General features: G+C 58.5%; 1 protein-coding gene across 1 annotated transcript; it reads left to right on the forward strand.

The window, feature by feature from the left end:
* The first annotated feature begins 28 nt into the window (after positions 1-28).
* HHIPL1 (HHIP like 1) lies at positions 29-26,270 on the forward strand. The gene is made up of 9 exons (XM_032405908.1): positions 29-298; positions 6,530-7,176; positions 9,855-9,998; positions 12,175-12,503; positions 12,934-13,060; positions 15,131-15,276; positions 18,210-18,291; positions 21,651-21,733; positions 23,985-26,270. Exons 1-9 carry the CDS (start codon positions 29-31, stop codon positions 24,518-24,520), a joined length of 2,364 nt encoding a protein of 787 aa, XP_032261799.1. The 3' UTR covers positions 24,521-26,270.
* Positions 26,271-27,204: the final 934 nt, after the last annotated feature.

The raw sequence follows: 27,204 nt of genomic DNA on the forward strand, positions 1-27,204 counted from the left end.
CGGGGCGGAGCGGGGCGCCGGCGGCGGCATGGCGGGCGGGCGGGCCGGGCCCGGGGCGCTGCTGGCCCTGCTCGCGCTGCGGGCGCTCGGGGCGGCGGCGCACCCGCAGTGCCTGGACTTCAGGCCGCCCTTCCGGCCGCCGCAGCCGCTGCGCTTCTGCGCGCAGTACTCGGCCTTCGGCTGCTGCACCCCCGAGCAGGACGCGGCGCTGGCCCGCCGCTTCGGAGCCCTGGCGGCGCGCGTGGACGCCGCCGAGTGGGCCGCGTGCGCCGGCTACGCGCTCGACCTGCTGTGCCAGGTGAGCGGGCGCGCGTCGGGGCCTCGGTGGCCCGGCGGGAGGGCGGCGGGGACAGCCCCGCCGGGTGGCGATCGCGGACGGGCGGCGGGCTCGGGACCCCGAGGCCCCGGGCGGGGTCCTCGGAGCGGGGCGGGGAGCCGGGCTTTGCGATTCATTAAGTTTCGTGATTTGGGCCTTCTCTGGGCCTCAGTTTCCCCTTGGGGACAAGAAGGGCGGACACACCGATGTAATCAGTCCCTTGGAGTTTGGGGGCCCCTGTGTCCCGGGACCTCCTGGAGTCAGCCCCCCAGTGTCCTGGCCTCGAGGAGCCCCGCCCTTATGGGGGTACCAGGATGGGAAGGCTTTGTCCCGCTCAGTGCTGCCCGAGCTGCCCCAGGGGAGGTGGGAGCAGCCTGGACCTGCCGGGAGCAGGGAGCGTGGTTGATGCGCTGGACTTGGGTTTGCGGAGGGGTATGGGGGACACTGCTCCCACTGAGGGCCCCTGCGCTGCCCTGAGGACACAGTCTCAGAGCCCCCACCCCCTTCCTGGACCTAACTGCAAGGTGCTCACACCCGGGGTGAGCGGGGCCTTGCCATGCCCCTACCGAGGTTCCTGCTGTGCCCTCTCTCTGGGGGCGCCGCCACCAGGCAGAGGGGCCCTCGTCCTTTCAGACCACCTGAGTGACATCCCTTTGGTGTAATCTCTCTGTCCCATCTCCCCTCTGAGGACAGAGCCCCTACTTCTGCCGGCTCCGGATTGTGCCCTAGCTGTTTCTTTTTCTCCTGCATGGGTCTGATTCCCAAGTGACTGACCAGAATCCCTGGGGAAATGGAGTCAAGGCCAGGAAGCCCTTGGGCTGGCAGTGAGAAGCCTGGGTGGAAGGGTCCCGCAGGGCAGCCTAGCTGACACCCTTCAGCCAGCCAGGGCAGGGGCAGGAGGACTGGCTTGGAGTCAGACTTACTGGGTCGATCCTGGCCCTGCCACTTCCTGGCTATGTGACCCTGGGCAGGTCACCACTGTACATCATTGTGTCATCTTTAAAATGGGGACACTCTTAGCCATCCCTCGGAGTTGCCACACAGACGAAAGGGCACATACTCAGGGCTCAGTGGATGATTCTGGTTAGATTTCTCTAGTGCCTCTTTGGCCCCCACTGGCTTCTCGGCCCTAGGCAGGGACGGAGTGGGGCCCAGAGGCCGATTCAGGGAAAGCCCAGAGAGGCAGAGATTGCTCAGTGGTCACACAGCTCAGTTATGGCCATGGTGGGCACGTGGACCACACTCGGTGCCAGTGTGGGTGGGCCATCTGGGTCAGAAATAAGAGGGGCTGGGAGTGGATGAGGGAGGGGGCCCTGAGGAGCACCAGAAAGCAAAGGTTGGTGGGGGGGTAGGGTAGGTTCTGCTCAGCCCTGGTGCTGTGCATCTCAGGGGAGCCAGAATGGTCTGGTCAAGCATCTGCCTCCTTCACTAGCCTGGGGCTTCCTTGGAACCCAGCCCTTCCCGCCCCGGTCACGTAGCTGGGTTCATGTAGCCACTCCACACTTGTTAACTGAGCACCTACTATGTGCTAGGCTCAGCAGAGTGAATCAGGTGGGTGGGTCCTCAGAAGAGGAAGGGAAGGGTCAGTCCTGCTACCCCTCCCTGGTAGGAGGCTCTCCTCTGTCCTTGGGAATCTTCCCAGCATGGCTTGGCCTTGAGCAACCAGGGGTGGAATGACTACTAGCAATTTACCCCAGGCGTCTCTGAGAGTGACCTCATGTCTGGAGTGAACTTGGAGAGGAGTGGAGGTTGGATCACACTTTCTCTGGCAGGGCCTCAAGGGAGGGCAGGAGAGTGCTGGAGGGAGGACCATGCTGTCTGTGAGCCAAGGCCGTGTCTGGATTCAGCACCTCCTGATTTCCACCCCAGGAGGTGGCCACAGTGCCTTATTTACAAGGTTCAGTCAATGACAGCATCCGAGCATTCGCATCTGCCGTAGGGACACGGGCTCCAGACAGGAGAGAGACCGTGAAGACATGCTCTCTCCCACAGTCCCCTCCAGAACCTGCCCCCATCTGGCACCTGCAACTCCTCCAGATGCCCAGATGGCTCCTTAGCTGGAGGGCAGCTGTCCCTCCTGGCCCCTTCAGACTCTTTCCGAGGGCTTCGCCCTCATCCAGTGGGTGCTTGTGTCATCAAGAGGAGAAAAAGCAGCTTGTGACACATGGCGCCCAGGTTCCCAGCATCCGCACCACAACCTTCCGGGGTAACTGAGCTTGCCTCTCTGCATAACCTGAAGGCATCAAAGTCTGGTTTCTGATGGAAAGCTACATGGAACGTGCTCTGCAGGTGCATGTACTGGACAGACGTTTCCCCAGAGTCTGTTAGGAGCTGGCCCTGTGCTGGGTCCTGGGCCCAGAGGCAGTTGGCAAGTCATAAGCCCAGCTTGTTCAAGTCGGGAGACAGACACACTGATCTTACCAGAATGCACAGAAGGCTTCCCGAGGGTGACTGAACACCATGGGGCATGGGGACAAAGGCTGCACTTTCCCTGGAAAAGTCAGGGAAGGCTTCCTGGAAGAGGAAACATTGAGTTGCATCTTGATAGTTCAGACTGTTTGAGCAGTTACTGAACAACACATGCATCATCTCATTTATTCCTCCCAACAACTATGAGGTTTGAATTCCTTCCCCCTTTTACAGATGAAGACACAGGCACAGAGAGGTTAAGGAACTTGCTCAAGGTCACACAGGGAATGGTAAACTCAGTCTCCAGGGCACTCTAACTCCAAAGCCCTTCCCTTAATGACTTTGTCATATTGCCTGTTTTCAGGGCCCTGGGAGGATGGAGGAGTCAGAGAAGACTTCTCAGATAGGCCTGGAGTCATGAATAGGAGTTTGGCAGGTGTGGAAATGGGGGAGGAGGGAATACCCTCCCAAGAGAACACTGCGTACAAAGAGTCAGCCTTCCTAAGGAATAGGTGCTGGACGTTAGAGACCTTCGGGACTCAGGTCCATGAGTCATGGATGTCAGCAACTCCACAGTGGCCATTTTAGGGCAGCAAGCTGTTTGCTTCTGCGCTGGATGGCCCAGGCGGCTGAGCAGTGTGATACTAGATCGATTTTTCTTGGCCTTTCTCCTGCCTCCTCCGCGGACCGCCGTCGGGCCAGTTGCTGAGCATGCTTGCCAGCAGCTATCATTACACCCCCCTGCCCCGTCCTGCTTTTGGATTACTCAGGTCTGAGCACCAGGTTTGCACTGTGTGTAAGTAAGGGTACCTAGGCCACGAGTAAGGGCTTGCCAGGCCCAGCGTTGGAGGCATGGATGCTCAGATTCCAGCCTGGCTCCCTGGCGGCCCTCTGGGCTCCCTCTCTAGCTCTGGGCTGGGCTTTGATGAGTGGAGGGCACTGAGACTGGCTTCCAGAAGTCTCTTCTGCTTCCCGTTGTGTCTCTGGAGCTGAGGACGGTGTCTGGCTCACAGTCCGTGTCCAGTAAACACTTGCTGAATGAAACACTGCTGACTAATCTGGGAAGAGCACCAGTCAACACATCGTGAGGGCCGGGCCTGAGCCCCGGTGTGACCACTTCTTGGCACGTGGCCTTCCTAGAGCCTCAGTTCCTCATCCATGTAATGGGAGTCACGGTGACCCTACCTTGCAAAAATTAAGTGAGGCGTGTGTGCACCCAGACCCTCCTGGCCCACCCACAGCGGCTGGCCGGACGCATAGGAGGCTCCCGGGGAACCGTGGGAGAGATGGTGCGGCACAGAGGCCTCATCGGCAAACGGGGACATGTGCAACGTGGTTTCTTCGTCTGGGCCCGGGACAGTGACTGACCAGAGACCAACCACACATCGCCAAGTGGCCCTCAGCCTCACAGTAGCACTAAGGGGCCAGGAGGACAAGGCCGTGGTGTGACCACAGTTGTTTAAAGGGCGGAAGTCGCCCCTGGCCCAGAGCCTGAACACACATGCAAGAGGGCAGTCTGCCACCTTCTGCCCCTCGAGGCCTCCTGCTGGAACCCAGCCTGGCCCTGCCAGTGAGGAGGGGAGTGTGCGGCTGCGAGGGCCTCCCCTAGTGCGGGACGAGCATCCCCCGAGGCCTCTCGGGGTCCAGAGCTGAGTCAGTCCAGACCTTGGCCCGCTGAGCTCATGGCGGGGCAGGGGCTAGAGGGTGCCAGGCACAGACATAAATAATGACCTCAGCTCAGATCAGGGGCTCTAACCGAGGGAGGTTCTTACAGAGCCTGCAGAGCTGAGGCCCCTGCTCTGGGCAGGGGTGGGGCACACTTAACTAGGCTTTGGGGTGGTATTAGGAGCCAGCCAGCAGACTGGGCAAATGCCCTGGCTTTTCCCTTTCTCCCACCCTCCAACCCCACTAAGTTCAGTCTGGCCTGTGACCTTGGTTAGGGGCTTCCTTCTCAGCCTCTTCTTCCCCGTAGGTACAATGGGAATAAGAATATACCTCCTGGCGGCAGTCAGTTGCCTTGGGGGGAAAATGTAGATTCACTGGAGCACCCAGCAAGGCCCCGGCCCATGATCTGCCCAAGTGCCCAGGGCTGTTATTATTGTTAGTACTATTTCTCCAGGCTGGCCATGGTTATTATTCAAGGACGAATAGAATGCTGTGTTTGAGGGAAGGGCATGCCTGTGAGGGGAACAGTGTGTGCTGAGGCTCAGAGGTGAAACTGGCCGGGAGGGTCAGGAAACAGAAGGTGGGCAGGAGGCGGGAGCGGATGGCAGAGCTGTGGGCAGAGCTGGATCAGCGGTGCTGGTACCTGTGTTAGCTCTCAGGCTGGAGGGGGGACTGACATGGGGGGTCCTCTCAGTTCAGGGGGTGGGTGCGGGAGGCCGGAAGCTGGGGAGAGGTCTGGCCAGGTTTGTCACCTCTACCTGGGTTCCCAGAAAGCAGAACCTGGGGCAAAGTTCATGGGTCATTTCCTTCTTGGGGTGAGAGGACCCAGAAGCACGAGTGATGGGGTCCAGGGAAAGCCGAGCCAAGGAGGCAGCTGTGGGCTGGCAACTGCTCAGAGCGACGCATGCTTGAACTGGCGGGAGCGTGGCTCCAAGAAGCTATCCCACCTGCGGATCAGGACCGTCTGCTGGGCGGGGGGGAGAGCAGAACACTTTATCCATCAGCTCCCTCCTCCCAGGGCTCAAAGTTTTGCCCCAGGAGACGTGAACTGCTCTGCATTCCAGATCGTGCCCATATGGGCACTGAGTGGCGTCCCCAGTGTCTCATCAGAGGGGGAGCCCTCGGCGGGAGGCTGCGGAGACCGAGGGCGGCTGTTCCATCTGCCCCAGAGCAGAGGACAGCCCAGGACCCTGCCTGAGGTGCCTGAGCAGTGGAGGAAGAGGGGTCTGGGGCCAGGGGGACATGTGGGCATGGGTGTTACTGCCTTGCCCATGTACGTGAGCCAGCCTCCATGGTGCAGGGGAGAGCGGAGTCGACCCCAGACCAAACCCCGACTCCTCCATGCTGACCCATTGGCACTGAATGACATTGGCCTGTGCCTCAGTCTCCCCATCTGTAACACTCTCCCCTTCATGGGCCCTTGTGAAGATTGAGTAACGGAGATAGGAGCACCATTCACTGTTACGGGCAGGTCGGGTAAGTTAGTATCCAGCACATTCCCTAAGCATTCACTCTGGGCCTACTATGTGCTAGACACTGTCTTAGGTTCTGGGACACACAGTGACCAGACAGGCAAAACTCCTGCCCTCATGGGATGTAGGTTCCAAGGAAGACAGTAAACACGCAAACACGTTAATTTTTATTATGATACTGGGTCATGGTAAGGTTTTGGGTTTGGGGTTTCTTGGGGGGGGGTTGTTGTTTTTAAGCAGAGTCAGAGGCTAGGAGGTAGTGGGGGTGATGGATGTGTGGTCTCTGAGGGGGTGTCCCTTGAGTGGGGGGCCAGGTAAAGCGAAGGAGTAAGTCATGCAGATATAGGGCAGAGGCATCGTATATAAAACCGGCTCCAGCCCTTTCTGGCGCACAGTAGGTGCTCGAGGGCAGTTGCTGCCGCCAGTAGTAATAGTAATAGTTGTGGTTCTTTGTGCTAATAGAAGCATTAAGGCACGAGGAAGAAGGTGAGATAGGAAGCTGAGGGTTGCTGCCCGCAGTGAGACTTTCCGTGTTGCTGGACAGGTGGCGTTGCCCCCATTTTACAGACCAGCAGCCTGAGGCTCTAGGAGGTGGGTGCCCGGCCAGCGGTCGCACAGCTGGTGCGCACCTGCACGCAGCATCCCTGGGCCCGCCCTGTCTCTGCAGGAATGCTCGCCGTACGCGGCCCACCTCTACGACGCCGAGGACCCGGCCACGCCCCTGCGGACCGTGCCCGGGCTCTGCGAGGACTACTGTCTGGACATGTGGCAGACGTGTCGGGGCCTGTTCCGCCACCTGTCGCCCGACCGAGAGCTCTGGGCCCTGGAGGGCAACCGGGCCAAGTTCTGCCGTTACCTGTCGCTGGACGACGCGGACTACTGCTTCCCCCACCTGCTGGTCAACGAGAACCTCAACTCCAATCTGGGCCGCGTGGTGGCCGACGCCAAGGGCTGCCTGCAGCTGTGCCTGGAGGAGGTGGCCAATGGGCTGCGCAACCCCGTGGCCATGGTGCACGCCCAGGACGGCACCCACCGCTTCTTCGTGGCCGAGCAGGTGGGGCTGGTGTGGGCCTACCTGCCGGACCGCTCGCGGCTGGAGAAGCCCTTCCTGAACGTCAGCCGGGCTGTGCTCACCTCGCCCTGGGAGGGCGACGAGCGGGGCTTCCTGGGCATAGCCTTCCACCCCCGCTTCCGGCACAACGGCAAGCTCTACGTCTACTACTCAGTGGGGTTCGACTTCGACGAGTGGATCCGCATCAGCGAGTTCCAGGTCTCCGCGGACGACACGAACACCGTGGACCACAGCTCCGAGAGGTGCTTTCCCCGGGGTGGGGTGAGATAGGGGGGTGGGCAGGGCTGATATTCGGCTGGCCAGCGCCGGTTCGCACCAGTGGGACCAGACCAATCTATGGGGTGTGCCTGCACCCATCTTAAATCCTTGATCACCTCCAGTGAGGGGGCTGAGCCCTGCGTTGTGGGCTCAGGGGAAGAACAGTCGCGAAACAGCACCCCAGGATCATGTCCAGACTCCTGGATCAGCCACTGTAGGTGGTTCATTCCATTCGATTCTCCTAACGCCCGATGAGGGTAGTAGTATACTCCCCATTTCCCAGGTGAGGAAGTGGAGGCTTGGAGAGGTAAAATGACCTGCCAGGCCACGCAGCTGGGAAACATCAGAGCTGGAATCCGGGTGTGTCTGTCTCCTGAGCCGCACCTTCCACTTCTCCCACCTGGACCCTCTGGCCCCCCCCCGCCCCCAGCAGGCTTATCTACTCCTCTCAACACAAGCCTCCTCTCTGTGTATTATCTGCGCCCCTCACTGTTTTCAAAACTGCTTTGACCTAACCTGGCAGGAAGGGCGTATGCATCAGTCTGGGTCCAACAGGAGAATAAACCCTCTGCCAGGTAGATAGGTCAACAGGCAGGACTGGATACTGGGAATTTGCTACTCAGGAGTTAGAAATGAAAGAGCAACTTGGGGAGGAAGTAAGGTAACCCTGACTTTCCCAACGGGAGGAAGCTGCTTCCACCTCTCAGGCTGGAGGGACAAGGTGAGAAGAGGGGGTTGCTAGAGCCCCAGAGCTGGGGCCACTCAGTGGCACCTGGAACCACAGTGGGCCTGGGCAGGGGAGCTGGGGCCACAGAGGAGGGGCAGCTACAGCCAAGACATTGGCCAAGCAGAGAGAGAGAGATATGGGGAGAAATACCCTGGCTTCTCCCTTCTTCCCACCTTCTGGTTTCCTGCCAGTGCCTTCCATTGGCTGACCCTAGCTGGAGCCCAGCCAGCAAAGGAGCATGGGAAATGTAGTTTGCAGGATCTGAGTTCTCTGAAGTAGAAGGCAGGTAGGGGCCGAACCAGGACTAATCTGAGGCAAATAAGCAAATAATGGCACATTGGGCATTTAAAAACTGTAAAATCTTGACATTGAAAGTATAAAAAGGAGAAGGAATCAGATAGGCTGGTTAACATGAGGGCTAATATAGGTCTTGTCATACAGCATTAATTTTGACTCTGAGCATCCTGGCAGCCAGAGCAAAAGGAGTAAACTTAATTCTCATTATCTGACACGGGGCTGTACAACCCGTTCTCCAAGAGACACCAAGTTTATCACACGGCTCGCACAGAGGAGAAGCAAAGGGACAGGATGGATGTGCTTCACTCGTGACTTTTAAAAAGTGATTCCTGATAAAAACTGAAGGTGGGACACACAGTATACAGAGGAGCTTATTTCAGAGTGAGTGTTCAGTGAGGGTCCTCTGGGGACCTGTCAAGTACAAGCCTCGAACTTGACTCACACAGGGGAAGAGTTAGGGACTCAGGGTGGGGCCAGGACCGAGTAGTCATCCTTGCCTGAGTCAGCGGTCAGTCCCTGTTCCCAGGGCTGGGCTCCCCATGGTAGGTGGACGCCTCACAATCTGAGCTGTCCTCTCCAGGGAGGACTTGGAGTTTGGGGTTCTGTTTCACCCCCCAAGTCATGTGTGTTAGCCTCAACAGAAAGGCTTCCAGTCTTGGTTCTGGAGCCCTCAAGTCCTGGGTTCAATTTACTTGAACTTTCTGTGCCTTGGTTTTTCTTATCCGTATTAATAAGGGATTAGTAAGTCAATGACCAATCCTGGAAAACCTCAGCAAATAGGGAGTTGGCTACAAAGGTATTGGGAGGATCCAGAGAAGGAAAAGGGAAAGGTCAAAGTTACCCGAAGATTAGTAATTGCAAGAAGCCAGGGGAGCAGAAGGGAAAAGGTCTTTGCGTTGCTAAGTTTGCTGCTCCTGGTACCAAGATGTCTGGGTGGAACCCAGGAGTCCATCTTCGAGAGCCACTGTTCCCATTCCTGCATCGACCACTTCCGGAGACAGCACCAGAAGCCAACGAAGCGTGACTTCTCCCTTCCTCGTGCCCTTCCACGCTCCACGAGCAAACCCTAACCAGAAGCCAGCTGGCCGGCCATGTAGCGGAAGGCCACGGCAGTAAAGAAGATGGCTGAGGGGTTGAGTGTGTGGCTGAGCACAACCCACACCATGCAGCCCACCTCCTTAGCAACTGCAGTACACAATGAATGACGGGGGTGTGTAGAAATTGCTCATTAAGTGGCTGGTATGTGGGTAGCTACGATTATGAAGAAACCAGTTGTGCCAGTGACTGGGTCAACAGTTTTGCATGATCATAACTGGGGAGATAGTGGTGGGGAGCAGTAGGAAGACCTGAGTTCTAGTCCCAGCTCTGCTACCTGTGGGCTGTGTGACCTTGGGCAAGTTGCTCAACCTCTCTGAGCCTCTGGTTACTCAGCACAATGGAGTGAATTATCCCTGCTCAGCCTACTTGATCCTTATAAAAATCACTTGCTATTAAATATATGAAAAGTCTTTTCAACTGTGAAATGGCATCCAAGTGAGAGGAGGTTTTATTGCTGTGATCTTGTTTTGTGTTTTTGGCTGAGGTTGGTGTTTGTTTGTTTGTTTGTTTGTTTGGTGGGGGTGGCTTATCTTCTTTTAGGATAATCCTGGAGATCGAAGAACCAGCCTCGAACCACAACGGGGGCCAGCTGCTGTTTGGGGATGATGGGTACCTCTACATCTTTACTGGTGACGGCGGGATGGCCGGAGACCCCTTTGGAAAGTTTGGAAATGCCCAAAACAAGTATGTTCTACTTTTGGCTGGCCGGTGGGTTGGTTTACATACTCTCCTGGAGGGGGAGTTCCTTCCTCAGCCATGCAGCGCAGGGCAGTAGAAAGGGCTTTGGGCCCCAGCTCAGTCTGCCGCTAGCCAGTGGGGGACCCCCATCAAGTCACTTTCACTCACCAGTTAGAGAGAAGAATATAATCTCCAGGGGGAGGCTTGTGTGAGGAGTAAAGGTGATCTTGTTTATGGAGGGCCAGGCCCAGAACCCACTTGTCACAAGTGCCTGATAAGGGATATCACAGAGCTGGAAGTCAGTCCAGCCCTGCTTGAACCAGAGGAAGGAAAGGGAGCCTTCCCAGACCAAATGGGGAGCATGAGCTGGCCGGAGCGGGGCTGTATGAGCCTGAGGGTCTTCTGCCCCAAAGGTCACCTGCAATGGCCCAGAAACTGAGGCATAGTCTTGCTGTCATTACTTCCTTCTTGGCTTGAGCAGATGGCCTGCCAATATTCTACTCCACACACACACACACACACACGGACATGCACACGCACACACACACACACACAGAGCTTCGATGAGGATATCTAGGGCAGCCTCCTCCATTCTCTGAGCTAAAATGACAAAACCTTCCTTAGCCCAGAAAGTAAAAATAGCGAGGATGTTGATTATAGTAATTAAAGTGTTCACAATCCGTGACGCACGTGTTCATATGTGACAGTGTAAGAATCACTGCAGCCTTCTCATGTTTGGGATGTGTTTAGCGATGTAGTGGGGAAAACAGAAATTAAGGATTTGTGGATAATTGGACAGAACTTAAAACATTATTTTGCTGCTATGAGTTTTGCCCACTTCCGTCGTGAAGCCGGCTGCGCAGCGTGTGGGCTCAGGGCTGTGATCTGCAGCCTGGTGCCGAGCAGGCTGGAGCGTGTCAGGGGGACTCCTTGGGGCAAGACCTAAAAGACACAATGGGGGATTAACCATGGGGCATCTTTGGGTGGGAGCCTCTTACACGGTTAGAGAAGACACTGGTGAGATGTCTGATGGTGAGCGGGAGGCTTGGGTGCGGACGCTAGGCTGGAATGAGGGTACACAGCTGCAGAAATGTGCACACAAGCAGCGGGGGCGGGGAGGGGGGTGCACCAGAGTGCTCCCAGCGAGGAGAGCCGGCTGGTAAGGAGGTGCTCTGGAGCACGAGTCCTGAGGTCTCCTCGCTCCCGGGGCCCCAGAAGCAGATGTCGCCTGGTACCATGGGAGTGGCCTAGGTTCCAGCCCAGAGCTGCCTGGGGGAGAGGGCAAGTTGTCACCCTCTGCAGGCTGGGTGGCCTCATCTTTGAGGTAGGGGTGGTGGGTGTAAAGTATGGGGTGAAGGGCCTCTGAGGCCTGTCTGGCTCACTGACATGGGGTGGTTCTTTCCCCAGTGCCCTTGATGGTGAGAGAGAAAGCAAGAACCTCAGCCTCCCATTTCCTGCTGAGCTCTGCAGTGTTTTCGCTCCCCGCCCCCGAGCCCTACCCTGTACTCCTGTATGGTGCACTTGACTTTGATTGCAAGCCATTCACTCGCCAAACACTGAATGAGCACCTATTACATGCCGGTCACTGTCCTGGGCATTGGAAGAAAACAGTACATCTGAGTCATTTTTAGGAGTGTTTTCACTCCCTGGGACAACCCTGTAAGGAGGCAGGAGGGAGAGGGAGCTCCCTAACACGACAGCGAGGAGACAGGCATGGGGAAGTTGGAAAGAGTGTTGTGGCCAAGAGCTTGGGTTTCTGTGGTCCCGCCGTCTGGGCCGCTCTTTACTAGCGGTATGACAACGGGGCACATTATGTGACCTTTCTGAGCTCAGCTGCCCCATCTCTAAGGGGGGATCACAGTAGTACTCACCGACCTAAAAGTTTGGTGGTGAGGATTAAATGGGACAATAGAGGGTATGTATGTCCAACCCTTCCCTTCCCGCAGCCTGGCACGTAAGAAGGTGCCCGGTGAATGCTGAATGAATGAATGAATGAATGTGGGTACCCAGCTGGTAAGCAGCTAGGGAGGACCTGAACCAGGGTCTCTGGCCCCACAGCGCAGGCCGGCCTTGACCCGGCCCGGCACCTGCCACGGGCCGCCCTGGTGCCCTGGGGCGAGCCCTGGCGCTGGGCGAGCCTGAGCCGCGCCCTGTCCCCCCCGCCCCCCGCCCCGGCCCGCAGGTCGGCGCTGCTGGGCAAGGTGCTGCGCATCGACGTGGACCGCAACGAGCGCGGCCCGCTCTACCGCATCCCGCGCGACAACCCGTTCGTGGGCGACCCCGCCGCGCGGCCCGAGGTCTACGCCCTGGGCGTGCGCAACATGTGGCGCTGCTCGTTCGACCGCGGCGACCCGGCGAGCGGCGCGGGCCGCGGGCGCCTCTTCTGCGGAGACGTGGGCCAGAACAAGTTCGAGGAGGTGGACCTGGTGGAGCGCGGCCGCAACTACGGCTGGCGCGCCCGCGAAGGCTTCGAGTGCTACGACCGCAAGCTGTGCGCCAACGCCTCCCTCGGTGACCGCCCCCCTGACCCTCTCCGCGCCCCCGGGGGCCCACCTCCCCGGGTCTGCATCCCCCCCATGGTTGTGCCCAGCGCCTCCCTCTGCCCCCCACGCCCCTGGAGACACTGATCCTGGATCCGTCCCCCACCCCGTGGATCCCCCATCCTGGATCTCCCCTCGCCTCTCCCCCCACCTCCCCAGCGCTGCCGGGCTGCTCCTGGCTCTCCCCACCCACCCCCATCCCCGCAAACCCATGCTCTCTCTGCCCTGCTTTACCCAAGCTGTAGGCACCTTCCTCCCTCCGTGACACTCTGGGGCCCCCAACTCGGGCCCTCCCGGTGACCTCACCTCCCCCTGCCCCTCCAGACTCAGACCACCTGCCAAGCTCCTTGTGGGGGAGGGGCTGACCCTCAAGCTCATCCCAGCTTCTCCCCCCTGTGCAGATGACGTGCTGCCGATTTTCGCCTACCCGCACAAACTGGGCAAGTCGGTCACGGGGGGCTATGTGTACCGGGGCTGCGAGTACCCCAACCTGAACGGCCTCTACATTTTCGGCGATTTTATGAGTGGGTAAGTGGCCCCGGCGCCAAAGCGGCTGCTGCCCCTGGCTTTCTGTAAAAAGCGGAGTACAGGTGCGCTGTGCGTGTGAGCATGCGCAGGTGCAAGCCCACGTAGCTGCTCTCGGACCCCGACCGCCCAGCCGGAGCCAAGCAGGTCTCTTCCTCTGGGAGGAAGTCTGGAGTCACATCTCAGGGAACACCCAGCCCGCCCCCTCTTCTCCTGATACCTTTCCTGAGCCTTGCTGGCTACCTCAAGCAGCGCCATGAAGGCACGGCTCCCGACTAAAGACGGGCTGCTTGTTTAAGTGCAGATCCGTTGGTCTTCCCCTCCACCGGAGGTTCATGGGCTCCGGGCCTGACCGAGGTTCCGAGGGGCAGGGAGGGCAGAGGTGGAAGGTGGGGGTGGGGGGAACATGAACACCTTCCTCGACGGACTCTGGGCCACCTGGCTTCTGGGGAAAACCAGGACGTGTCTGTCACTGCACTGACTGACTGGGGTTCCAGGGAGCATTCGTCTGGAAGAGGCTGGAGAGATCATTCTGCTGGGGAGGGGGTAGCTGGCACTCCAGCCAGGGTCTGACCATGGGGGCCCGGGGCGCCTTGCTGCCCAATCCCCACACCCTATGGCAGTGCTTCCCCACCCACTGAACCCCTAAAGGGTGTGTGTGTGTGTGTGTGTGTGTGTGTGTGTGTGTTTGCATGAGGTGGGGCTGGGATGTGTCACACCCCACAGGTTTTGGAGGGAGAAAAGAGAACATATCTCCTAAGCCTGTGGGTCAGACTCTTTCCCAAAGAGAACTGTGGAGCCTCATGACCACCTCATTCTCCCATTGTACAGAGGAGAAAACTGAGGGCCCTAGAGGCCCTAGGAAGACATACACTTGGCACAAGGTTTAAAAGTGCTGCTGAGGGGCGCCTGGCTGGCTCAGTTGGTAGAGCACGTGGCTCTTGATCTTGTGGTCATGAGTTCGAGCCCCATGTGGGGTATAGAAATTGCTTAAAAAAATAAGTCAAGATATTAAAAAAAATAATTAACTTTTTTTCTCTTTTTATTTATTCATTTTTAATTTTATTTTATCTTATTTTTAAGTAATCTCTACCCCCAACGTGGGGTTTGAACTTATGACCCCAAGATCAAGAGTCACATGCTGCACTGACTGAGCCAGCCAGGCTTCCCAAAGCCTCTCTTTCAATGTCTGATTCTCCCTTACCCCTTCTGCTGTTCCCCAGGATTGCTGAAGTCACCTGACCACAGAGATTCAACTAATTTTGCTAGCTTTTCCCAAGCCCTTCCACTGGGTCAGGCTTTGTGCCAGGGTTAGGGCAGCAGAGCTGAGAGCACCTCGCGCCCGAGTCAGGGAGACAGACCCATGCTTGGTCCACTCCAGTCCGGCCTCAGAGAGCCCGTGCACGGTGCTGGGGGTGCCCAGCACAGGGGCAGTCAGGGGGGCTCCCCAGAGGAGGGTACATCCAAGCAGGGCCTGGTGATTGACAGGTGCAGGAGGGAGTAAGGGCAAGATCAGCATATCCTGAAGATGCCGGAGCTCCACCTCATGCTCCGGAGTGGAGACAGCTCCAGAGTCTGCACGAACTTCTGGTCACCAGCCTTGGAGGATTCTGCAGCTTCTGACTGCCTCCTGTGGGTCAGCGGCTGGGGCTGAGCAGAGGGGGCAGGGCACAAGATGGTCTCCTTCCCCTGCCCTTTTCTGCTGCATTGGAGGTACCCAGTGAAGACTGCACGCTGGGCCAGCTTTATGAGAGCACCGGATCCTGACCACTAGGCTAGCAGGGAACCTCAAGGGCCAGCTTTACGGATGTGCAGCCCGTGTGGATGCACAGACCCCATGCTCAGAAGGGCCCACACTTGGTTTAATGTTCTGCTATCGCTGCCTTGAAATCCTTAGTACTTTTTGAACAAGGGGCCCTGCATGCATATTTTACCCTGGATCCTGCAAATGCTGTATGGTCCTGGTTGCATGGATAATATATGAGTGGGTGGATGGATGGGTGGATGGATTGTGGGTGGGGTTCCCCTGGGCACCCTGCCAGGCATGACCCCACAGCTCATGCTTCTTTGCAGGCGTCTGATGTCCCTCCGAGAGAACCTGGAGACAGGCCAGTGGCAGTACAGTGAGATCTGCATGGGACGAGGCCAGACCTGTGCGTTCCCGGGCCTCATTAACAACTACTACCCTCATATCATCTCCTTTGCTGAGGATGAGGCTGGTGAGCACTCCTGAGGCCCCGAGACCTCTCTCTCCAGGCTGCATGCCTGAGACTGATGCCCCCACCCTGTGGGTCCTCTGGCCTGGGTGGGATTCCAGAGATGGAGTCTCAGGCCTGAAACCCCCTTCGGGCTGGGGAGCAAGTGTGCAGTAGTCTGAGACCTCGCTTGGGCATCAGTCCTCACCATCCTGGGCTTCTGTCTCCTCATCTGGAAGGTGGGAGCAATGTCCCAGCCCCCAACTCCCTGCAGGGCTGCTTCTAGGCCATGGAGTGAGCCGACCAGGAAAGGGTTTGTAATGGTGGAAATGCAGGTGCGTGGGGGAAGAATGTATCCCAGAACTCTACTACCCTGGGTTCCTCATGGCCAAGAAATCTGGCCTATACAATTAAGCCACATTATCTTCAGAAATTGGGTAGACACCGCCTTCTTGAACACCCTTTGTTGACCCACTTGTTAGTGGGTTCTCATTCAGGCTCTTGTATTTTCAATGCAAGGAACAGGGAGGGAGGGGAGAGGATAAGGGGCCATGGAGGCTGGATCTTGCTCCAGCGTCCTGCCTTTGTCCTTGGCCCCAATTGTCCCTGGACAAAAGCTGAGGGGCCCCCAGTGGAGCCTGGGGGATGCTTGGCAGGGTTGCTAGGCAACGCCCACCCAGGGGCCTTTGGAGGGGTATCCCCTGCAGGGCCCAGTGCCCAGAGCCCCCAGGCCTAAGTCTGGGAAACCTTTGTTGGATGACACCCGTCACAATCTAAATTTTCAAAAGGGCAGCCCCAGCCCCCACTGCCCTCCCAAGCCACTGGGCCTTGAAAGCCCTTTCTTTTGGTCAGTAGGGGGTTAATGTGTTTTGGAAGGAGGTGCGCCCCCCACCCCCCACCCCAGGGGCAGGGCCTGGAAGGTGCAGTTCCCAAGGGGCCCTTGTTCAGCCTTCTGAATGACATCAAGTAACTGATAGCCAGGAGGAGCCTACTTGAAATCACACGGCCCATGGACAGCGTGCTGGTGAGCTTGGGCAGGCCGCCCCTGGAAGGCACAGAGCCCTGGGGTCCAACACAAACACACCTCCCCCAGCCACCAGCTCCAGCTCTCTAGTTGTTCTTCTGACACTTGCAAATTGCAAAACAAGGACCTCTGCTGGCCTGGTGTCCTCCGGACACAGCACACCACAGAAGAGGGCCGTGTGGCCCCGGGTAGGGCTGGGCAGTGCCGGTGGGCCCCCCTCCCCGTGCGTGGGGTTGGGGGCCAAGGAGTGTGCCTGGTGCAGGCCTGTCCCTTTACAGAGGTGGGGGTGGGGGGTACTGCACCCGACCTGGCGCCTGGAGGCCTCCCAGAGCAGGGCCCTAAGCTCGAGCTTGGTCAGCCAAAGGAAGGCCACGGAGAAGGGCATTCCAGGCAGAGGGAGCAACGCGTGCAGGGCGACTTGGGTCGCTCCAGGGGGCTGGAGAGTGGGTGTGAGGACTGCACAGCTAGGTGGGGACAGCGGCTCCCAGAGGCCTCTCTTCAGAAAGAGGCCCAGAGAGGGAAGCGACAGCCCAAGACTGCACAGCAAATTCATGTCTGTGCCTATGGGTTCTCCAGCAGGGGCTTTCTTGCCAGGGTGTGGTTGTATCACCTTGGGGACCAATTAACCACCCCCAGCCCCCCACCAAAGCAGGGCTGGTGCTCCTGGAGGGGAGTCAGAGGTCACTCAGCACTCAGCATCCTGCCCTCCCCAGCCCCCAGCTCCCCACCAAAGCTGGGTCTACCCCAGTTACACAAGTTGGCCCCCCAAGCGTCTTTGCCTTTGTGGAGATCCCTGGGTTTCCTGGGCCTTGATTCTCAGACCCCACCCCCATGCAGCCCTCCTTGACTGCATCCGTCCCACAAAGATGCCTTCCTCAGAGTTCTCACCTCTCTGTCTGTCTTAGTCTCTCCTTGGGGACCGCCCCCATCTTCGGGAGAACGTTCACTGTCCTCTTGCAAAGGCAGACATATAAGCATGGCTGAACCACCACACTGAATCACACATAGGAGGTGTCTGTGCCCCCCAGCCACCATGTGTCCTACATGTGAGGGCTTGGGGGCAGCAGACATTCCTGAGTTCCAGGCCTGGCTCCACCACTCACCAGCTGTGTGACTTTGGAAAGTCACTTAACCTCTCTGAGCCTCTATAAGATAGGAATAAAGAAGCCTATTTCCTGGGCAGCAAGAGCCAGGGGCTGGGATGAGGGTGAGGAGGGAGAGAACTCACGTTCACTGAGAGCATCCGCGGTGCCAGGGGCCCTGAGAGGTCGAGGACACTCGACTGAGGCTCCAAGTGGGACTCTCCCAGAGCCACCAGTGCTCCCACGGGGCTACATGCAGGGGCTGGGGTTCACACCAGGGACCCCCCAAGCGTGTACTCTTGTGCCTGTCACCTGCCCGGGAGGTGCCTTCGGGTCAGTGGAGAGACTCTGGCCTCAAGGCCTTGGCGGGACCCGGATCCTGGAGGATGACTGTCATAGCAATGACAATAGCTAATACTGACTGAGCATTTACTCTGTGCTCCTTTAATCCTTCGTCCATGAGGCATCCCGTGGTAGGGATAAGGAAGCGGAGGCTCAAGGAGCCCCATGTGCCTGGAGTCACGCAGTAGCAGTCAGCTGGGGAGCTGGGCTGTGCACCCTCACTTGTGCCCAGAGGTTGTGTGCGCTGGGCGTGAGGCCAAGCAGGGACCAGGGCGGGGCTGGGTCCCCAGCAGGAGGCAAGAACTTGGCTAAGTCCGGGCAGAGCGGCCGGCAGCTGGTTCTTTCTCGGCCTCTGGTTCCAGCTCTGGGCGCTGAAGGGCTACGCAGACCTCCCTGAGGTTGGGGTCCCTTTCAGAGCCTGAGGGGAGCTGGGGGGCCTGGGGTCAGGGGCCTGGCCGGGACCATATTCCAGGCAGTGTTCTCACTCCTTGCCTGGTTTCTCGCCCAAGGGGAGCTGTACTTCATGTCAACAGGCGTGCCGAGTGCCACAGCGGCCCATGGGGTTGTCTACAAGGTGATCGACCCTTCCAGGTGAGCCCCGCCACTGCATGCCTGGACTCCTGCTGTCTGCCAGGCCCCCCCCCCCCCCGCCGTCTCCATTGTCTTGTTGTCCTCTCCACCACCCCCTGGGAGGGTATGACTCATAGCCCCATTTTTCAGAAGGGAAAACAGACCCAGAGAAGGGAAGTGACCGGCCAGGTCCATAGTGCTGGTGAGGGGCAGACCTGGGGCTCAAAACTGGATCTGCCGCCTCAAATCCAGCTCTACTCATGGTAGGAGGGGGCCAAGGATGCCGCCTGAGCCAGATAATCACGGGCTTGACCTGACTTTCTGGCCTGCTCCCCACCCAACCCCATCCTTTCTCCTCTCTGACTCGCCCCTCACTCCTCATTTCCTGGGCCACCCGCCCTGGGCACCACCTCCCCCAACCCTCAACTTGCCTGCGACACCCTGATCTCCACCTGTCCCCACCACGGGGCTGCCCTCCCCCCGGCAGTCCCACCTTCCCCTGGGGAAACCAACTCAGTGGCTCCTGTATGGAACATGCTGGGCTTTCCGAACACCCCCTGGCCCTCCCATGTCCATCTCCATCTGCTTTGCTTCTATGTAGAGCCACTAATTCAGTGCCAGGTGCTGTTCTGACTCTTTCCATGTACAACTCCTTGACTTCTCAGCCGCTTAGTTTACAGAGGTGGAAATCCTATAAAGGTGGGAGCCCCCCTCCCAGCCAGAGCCAGAGCTGGGCTTGGGACAGGCAGCTGGCTCCAGAGCCCCGCTCTGACCCCGTGACTGCATATCGCCACCCTTTGACCCTTAGGCCTCACTGTCTCCGAGGGGCCTTTCCCTCCAGGCCTTGTCCAGTGCTCCCCCTGGCTCTCACCACTCAGACCCGTAATCTGTAATCTCCCCCTGGCTCGGGAGTCTCCAAGGGCTAAGACTGCCCTCTCCACCCCTTCAAAGTCAGTGCCGGCCCTGGGCCTGGCCCGGAGCACAGAGCAGAGACTCTGGGCGTGTTTGACCAATGAATGGATGATCTGATTTCTCAAGCTCCTTCTCAGCCCTTCAGTTTTGCTTCTCAGCTGGCCTCCCACCGCTCTGTACCTCCTTTCAGCACCTGGGCGAGCAGCCCCACGTGTGCACAGCTTGCGCCCACCCCCAGCACAACTCCCCCCACCCCCGCCCCGGGCCCTCAAAGAATCCACTCACATCCAGCAGCCCCTGATGCGGACAGTTATCCTCACCTTTGAAACATCCTGGATTTGGAGAAATCCCGAAACACCATCACTCTTTCAAAAAAATCATTTTAAGAAATTAGAGTAGTTTTAGATTTACGGACAATTTGCAAAGATAGTTCCGAATTTCCCATATATCCCTCTCCGATGTCCTCTGTCATTAGCATCTTGTGACGTCATGGTACGCTAATCACAGTTAATGGACCGATGTTGGTACATTCCTATTAATTAAAGGATTTCTCTAGTTTTCCCCTACTGCCCTTTTTCTGCTCTAGGATCCTACCCAGAATCCCACATTCCCTTCAATCATTGTGTCTCCTTAGCTTTCTCTGGTCTATGACAGATTCTCAGACATTCCTTATTGACCACACTTTTTTTTTTAAACACAAACCTATTCATTATTGACATCATTATTTATCAAGAAACCCATAAGGACTTCCTCCTTTCATCCCTCCTTCCCATTTCCCCAAGGTCCCCCCGGCTTCATCTGCTAGCGCCCAGATTTATGGCGATGCCGAGGAACACATGCAGACTTTGCATTTTTCTTTGTTCGTTTTCCCTATTTTGTATAAATATTTCCACGTTGCAACATCACTCTTGAAAGCGTCATTTTGAATGGCTGTGTAATTGGCTATTGAGTCACTGGGCCACAATTATCTTACCCGTTCCATGGACATTAAGCTTATTTCTCTTTTTTTTTTTTTTTTTTTTTTAAAGAGTGCTTCTCTAAGGAAATATCACATATATGGAGCATGTAATTCCTGTCAGAGGCTGCCTTAGACCCACCCTCTCCTTTTGCCACGAGGTACCTTTCTTTCGCTATTGGCTCATTCTCCCCATGCAACGGAGGGGACCCAAGGCTTAGGGAGTTCTGCTCAAGGTCCCCTGGAGGGAGGAGCCAGAAACAGGCTAGACTCCTTCCCTTCCTGCCCTCCCTCATCTCTTTTGTGCTTCTCTTTTGGAATGCATGTCTTTCTTTGCACCCACAACATCCTGCATAGAGGCTGCATTACAGAACACGGGAATGAAGAACTGCGGAGTGGACGAGTGGGGTGGGGGCATCCATCACTGCCCAGACAAAACCACTGTGGCATTTAGGGGTGCATCTCCTACCTTTTGCCTAAAAGATTTTTTTTTTTTACATCATTTCCTTAAGGAACAAAACCGTGCTGGGTCTGTCTGCAGCATGTGGATATTATCTGGGGTTCAGAGCAAAACCCACTCTTTCTGCAGCTTTGGGAAGCGTGGGTGACTGGCTGTGTTTCTTCAACCTCTGGGGGGAAAGACCCATACCCCTCCTCAGTTTCCCTCTTGGGCCAAGCCTGTCTGGAAGCCACCTCCTGTCACATGGCCACTTCACCCCTCGGGCTTTTCCATTGTGCTGCTGGAACCTATTGAAGTCTGGACCCACGTGGGCCAGTCCCAGAATAGGGTCAGTCCCATTCAAAGACTCAGATCGACAGCCAAAAGCTAATTAAAATGGAATTCCATGCCTTACTTGTGCCCCTCGGAGATGTCAGAGGAGACCCAATTCAGAGCCCTGGTAACCCTTCTCAGAAGCGTCTCCCCCTCCCCTCTGAAGCCCCGCCCTCCACCCCACCCCCATCCCTCATCTCCGCTGCCAGCCCTGCGGCTCTCTCCGACCCTTTATCTTTAGATCGGCTTACCTTTCCCTCCGATGCGGCATCACCAAAATCCAGGGCCAGAGGGGCAGAGAGAGAGAGACTCTCCTCAAAGGCTGTGGGGTGCAGGGGCCAGGGTGGGGTGCAGGGATCAGGCTGCAGTCACAGTTACAGCAGTGGGGCTGGTGGTGGAAGGAAAGGGGCTGTGACATTTGATCACGTTCCCAAGACAGTTCATGCTCTGAATCAGAAGCTCAGCCTCTCCTGAGGCACCGGCCCTTGGGCTCTTGAAAAGCAGACGCTGAGTGGACACCTGGCAGACCGTGATACAAGATTTCTGCCCTGGGGCTGGGCTCCCAGAGCCCTGGGGGCCACGCGGTAGGTGCCCCACCAATGGCCACCATTGTTGTTCACGTCCCCCTCTGCCCAGGCCTGAATGCACAGGTGCCTGGCTGCCAGGGGAGAGCGGGTGTCAGAGGGACATGCTCAGGGCAGGCTCCCAGGGTGGCACTCATGACCTCCTGTGTGTTGGCAGACGGGCACCACCCGGCAAGTGTCGGATCCAGCCTGCCCAGGTGAAGGTGAGGAGCCGCCTCATCCAGTTTGTGCCCAAAGAAAGTAAGTGCCTGCCAACAAGGACGCAACGGGGGAGGGGAGCTCCTGTGACCCGGAGCCCAGCTGCTCCTCCAGCAGATATGGGTCCTTCAGGCTGGCCCTGGATGCCGTTCCTGGGCCCCGATGCCTAGCACTGGGAATGGCATCCGTTAGATGTTCAGTTAATGTGGGTGGAGCTCCTTGAACCCAGGCAGGTGAGTGGCCCCAAGGGGCTGCAGACCTCAGAGGGGGGCAGGGGAAGGGGAGGGATGGCTTAAGCCAGGTACACTCAGAGCCCTCAGGACAGACAGCGGGTATATCTGTGTGAAAGCAAGACTTGGAGGAGTCATTCTCGATGCAGGAGCCGCAGAGGAGGGGGCATCTGCCTGGGGCTGCCGTAAGCTGGTTCTGTTTGACAAGTTTGGTGGGGAGGGAGGTGGGCACAAACCCTCATGACCTGAGGGCCAAGCAAGGCCACAAATGATGACCCCTGGCATCTGGGGCCAACTGAGAGGGCAGGCGTGGCGAGGGGTCTGTGAGGGTGTTCCCCTGGGCCCTGTGGGAGCATAGAGATAGTGCTGTCAGACCATCCAGTTCTTAAGAGAGGTGGGAAATGGATCCATCTATCCATCCATCCATCCATCCATCCGTCCGTCTGTCCATTCACTTACCACACACCCGTGCTTCCATGGGGACATACCGCTGAGCAAGACAAACATGGTCCCCGCCTCCTTAGGTTGTTACATACATACAATCTCTCCATTTGCAAATTTTGGCACCTTTGGCTCAAAATCTTAAAAATCACCCTGCAGGCCAAAGGAAATCCTTCAGTGGGCCCAGTGGGCCCAACAGATCGAGGACCCATTGGTGGACAGGAAGAGGGGGAGGCTGGGCACCTGGCAGCTGGGGGCGGGCGGCCCTGAGGAAGGGGAGCCCCCAGCAGAGGACAGTTGGGGGAAGGAATGAGCTCAGTGTTTGGGGAAGTTCATTCTAGCTGCAGTTGGTTTCAGGCCTGGGCCAGTTTTCCATTCATTCAGCAGTTTCTGGCACTTTCAATCATCACCCCTTCCGTGCTGGATGCTGGGGCCATAGGAGAAGTCAGAGCAGGCCCTGTCCTGGCTGGGACAGACAGAGAAGTCACTTATTGTCCCAGGGCTGTTACAGAAGTGTGTGCCAGCAGCCATGGGGCCCCAGAGCAGTGCAGGACGGGGGTGGGGGTGGGGTGTTCCCAGAGGCTGAGGGTTGAGGCTGGAATGAAGAGGAAGGGTGCACTGTGGGGGGGCAGTCTGGGCAGCCGGACCAGCAAGAGCCAAAGCAGACCGGGGAGCTGGAAGTCCTTCCCTGCGGGTTGAGTGGGGGCCAGGGTGCAGGGAGGGGGAGCGTCTGGCCCATGTCCCCGTGCTCCTGGCCCTGACCTGCTCCTGGCCTTGAATCAAGGCCCTTCGTCAGCTGTCATCTCAGCTGAGGTGGGGGGTTAGAGGGCTTCGGACTGGTGACCCTGGGGTCCCTCCCCATAGTAGGGGAGTAGTCTGGGAGTTCGCCTCTCCAGACAGAGTGTCTCATGCGGGGTGAGGTTTATCTCTGTGGCTGACCAGGGCCGAGTGTGAGTGTTGGGGTGCTGCAGGGACAAAGGGAGTTGCCCACCTCAGCTCCCCATGCCTATTGTATCCAGGCCTTGTGGTGGGGTAGAACGTTGGGGTACCCTGTCCCCTCTCTCTGGTCAGGGTGGGCCCCAGCCCCCAGCCAGCAGCCTTGGAAGCGTGGAGGGGAGACTTCACCCTGCCCTGCCCGGCCCTGGGCAGGCCAGTTCCCATCCTGCCTGTCTGCCTTAGATCCTCAGCAGGTTTTCCCCATCAGTGGGCCTCAGCTTCCTCACCCCTGAACCAAAGACTGGAACCAGAAAAGGTCACTTGCTCTGAGAAGCCCTCCCAGACACTTCTCTTCCACTGGGCTCATGAGTTAACAGTGGGAGGGGCTGTCCCCCCATCCCTACTCCCAGACTAGGGACTCCCAGGAGGGCAAGACTGGGGGCCGGGGGGGGGGACCCCAGAAGCAGACTGGCACAAAGCAGCTGCTAACGAGTGTTTGCAGAATGACTGAAGAAGCACCCCGCATCAGCTCCAGGCTGGTATCCCCAAGAGGTACCCCAACCTCAGGGTCGGACTGGAGGGCAGAATGAGAACATCTTTCCCTAGGGCTCTGCCTTCCGTGGTGGACAGCTGGGGTGGGCTGGGCGGCTGGGGTCCCTCTGACCGCACGCTCTTCCTCCGCGCAGAATTCATCCGAAGGGCAGAGAGCACCCCACGGCCCGCAGCGCGTGCGCCCACCCAGGCACCCCGCCGCAGCCGCCCCACAGCTGCTCCGCCCGCGCTCACCCCGCGGCCCGCACGGCCCACCCGGCGACCCGGCGGCCGGAGGGGTGGCGGGCGGCGGCGGGGTCGACCAGGCACGGCGGACCCCGCGCCCTCGGACGGCGCCGTGCGCCTGGTGCGGCCCGCGGGCCTGAGTCCGGGCCGCGGGCGTGTGGAGGTGTTCGCGGGTGGACGCTGGGGCACCGTGTGTGACGACGCCTGGGACACCAAGGCTGCCGCCGTCGTGTGCCGCCAGCTGGGCTTTGCGCACGCCGTGCGGGCCACCAAGCGCGCCCAGTTTGGCGAGGGCGGCGCGCTGCCCATCCTGCTGGATGACGTGCGCTGCGCGGGCAACGAGCGCAACCTGCTGGAGTGCACGCACGCCGGCGTGGGCACGCACAACTGCGGGCACGAGGAGGACGCGGGCGTCGTGTGCAGCCACGAGGACCCTGACCTGTAGGCGAGCACCATCCGTCCGGCCGCAGCCTGGCAGGGCCCCTCCGCCCTGAGCGCGCCTGGTGCGCGCACAAGCCTGCGGGCAGAGGGGGCCCATCTGTAATGCTGTCCTGTGGACGCGTGTGAGGTGTGTGCAGTGCTCCCGTGCTCTGTGTCCCTGCCCACGTGTCTTCCGCAGACCAGAAGCCACAGTGTGTTGGGGTCTGTGTGGTCACGAGCCCCAGGTGTTCTTTTCTTACCTCCAAACATCTCCGGCACATGCAGGAACACAGTCTGGCCATGGATCCTCAGCACTGAGGGCTACCACCCTTCAAGGGCAGACATGGTCCTTGGCCGCATTAACAGAGGCATAGCTGGCAGATTGAGGGAGGGGACCAGGCCTGTCCTGCCCAGGGTTTGAGTGGAAGGTCCTGGACCATCTGGAGCGTGGCCTACAGAAGGTGACTCAGAGAGCATGGGCAGGTGGCCCGGCAGGTAGAGGTGCCGAAGAGAACAGGAAGGCATCCAGTGGGGCAAAGGGAAGCTGTTAGACCGATGAGCCCAGAGTGAACTGTGGGCCATGGCCGTCTGAGCGAGGATCAGGCTGCCTGGGGGAAGTGAGCATCTGGGGAGGGCTGGCTGGGGGAAGGGGGTTCTGGATGACCTCTGGGAGAAGCCTCTTGGTCATCTTGGAATTCATTATCATGCTGGGTCCATGTGGATGCTCTGGGGACAGTGCTGGGGCCCCGGGCCCTGAGACTTGACTCTCCAGGGCTCACTGGGACAGAAGCCACCCACCTGGCCATTCCAAGCACCATGACCCCCCAGTGAATGAGGGGGGGCATCAGGTTTCTCTACTTTAAAGGCTGTGTTGGGGCCACTGGAACCACCTTGGTCCTCTCTATCCCCACGCTGCTCAGTGAAATCCCAGGGGCCCTCTGATTCCTCCAGCATCCCCCCGCCAGGGGTCCAGAAAGACTACTGATGCTCTGTCACCCAAAGCTGTGCCAACAACGTGACTGTTTACAACCCCCTTCCTGCCTCTTGTCTCTGACCTGTATGCCTGGGGGCTGGAGGTGGAGGTGGGGCAGGGGGGCTAGGCCTGGAGCCTCCCTCCTGCTCACAGGTGGAAGTTCCTTTGCCCACTACGGGCCTCTGGCCCCGTGTGTCAAGTACAGTTGGGCATGGTCTCTGATAGGGGAGCACAGAGGAGAAGCAGATGGTCACTGGGCAGTGGGGACAGGATATAGCCCATGTCAGGGTCTGCTAGGGCTGTGGGGGGGGCGGTCATCCCGCCCAACCTGTCCATTATTCTGAGAGCTGAGCCGGCACCTGGGGGGTGCGCCCAGCAGAGGCTAGGGTGCCAGCAAGTCTGGGGGGGGGGGGTCCTGGCTGCTCGCTGAAGCTGAGTGTGGAGTACGGGACTGCCGAAGAAAGCTCAGGGCGACCTCTCGGACTCCCATACTTCTGCCTTGAGTGGGGGCTTCCCTGGCCCCGTTGAGCCCTGCCTGGAAACCATAGCCCTGCCATTGAGCGTGGCCTGTCTTCGGGGCACCGTTGTAAGGACAGCACGCCTGAACTCATTTGAGCCTTTGAACAGCCCTCTTCTCCTCCTTTTACAGATGGGGCAACAGGTGCACGGCCAGGGAGGAGAGAAGCCAAATGAGAACCCATGCAGCCTGGCTCTCACACTTGCTGGCACCCTGACCGTTCATTGCCCTGCCTGACCCTAGGGCTGCTAGGCCAGCAGAAAAGGGGGCTTGGCCTAGGGGATCCCCCGGGGCTCCTGCCCACTGTGGGCTGGGAAGCAGCTGATGGAGACCGCTGCCTCCTCCCACTGCCCAGCGGTAGCTGGCAGGCATCTTCCCTAGATACAGGGAAATTCTGAACAGTGCTAGGAGCTGGGAGGGTTGAACTCTTCACTGAGCCCATGGAGAAAGGAGCCCGGGAAGCTGAGTGTCCTGGGCCTGTCCCAGATGGGGTTGAGCCCAGACTAGAGCCCAGGGAAGGGGGGTGGCCCTCCAGAGCAGGGTAGCACCATGGCCCTACCCAGTGGGGTATCCAAAGCTGTTGGTCCCCCTGGGCCCAGAATGGTGTGGGGGGGGCCATACAGCCTCTTCCTGGGGCTCCTCCATGCTCTTCCCTGCCCTTTCTCGCCCTGTCGAGCCCCCTCTTCATTTCAGAGCCTGCTGGCAGTGGGGACAATGATGCCATCAGGTGTGGCCTGGGAAGTGGGACAGAAGTGATGGGGGGCATCTCCCACTGCTGCTCAGTGTGATAGCCTGGAGCCACCATCTGGGGCTCCTGGTACCTTCCCCCAAGTGCTGGGGTGGTCCAGCCCTCAGCTGGGCCCGGAGTGTCACTATTGTTTAGGGGGCAACTGGGAGCTGTCTCAGGCCCCTGCACTCCTCTGGGTGGGGTGCTCCGCCCTCCAGTCCCCCACCTCCTGACCCCTCAGGCTCCAAACAAGGCTTAGGCTTCAGCCTGACTCCTGACGAGGAGGACACAGACTCACTGCCCCTTACATAGTAACAAGGGTGGACAGCTCCCATTTGCTGAGCACTTACTATGTGCTAGGCACTGTTCTAAAAGTTTTACTCAGTATTCACTCACTTAATCCTCATATTAAGCCATATGAGGCAGGTGTTCTGCTCACCCTTCATCATACAGATGTGGAAACCGAGGCCCAGGGAAGCTTCGTTACTTACC

This window comes from Phoca vitulina, unplaced genomic scaffold, assembly GCF_004348235.1.
Source record: "Phoca vitulina isolate PV1807 unplaced genomic scaffold, GSC_HSeal_1.0 scaffold7, whole genome shotgun sequence".
NCBI classification, from domain to species: Eukaryota; Metazoa; Chordata; class Mammalia; order Carnivora; family Phocidae; genus Phoca; species Phoca vitulina.

What these genes read in the sequence shown, in the direction of transcription:
- HHIPL1 (XM_032405908.1), top strand. Translation starts at nt 29, where the DNA reads ATGGCGGGCGGGCGGGCCGGGCCCGGGGCGCTGCTGGCCCTGCTCGCG. An exon ending in CGCTCGACCTGCTGTGCCAG is followed by an intron (nt 299 to 6,529) that starts GTGAGCGGGCGC and finishes CTGTCTCTGCAG; the next exon opens with GAATGCTCGCCGTACGCGGC. An exon ending in TTTGGAAATGCCCAAAACAA is followed by an intron (nt 9,999 to 12,174) that starts GTATGTTCTACT and finishes CCCGGCCCGCAG; the next exon opens with GTCGGCGCTGCTGGGCAAGG.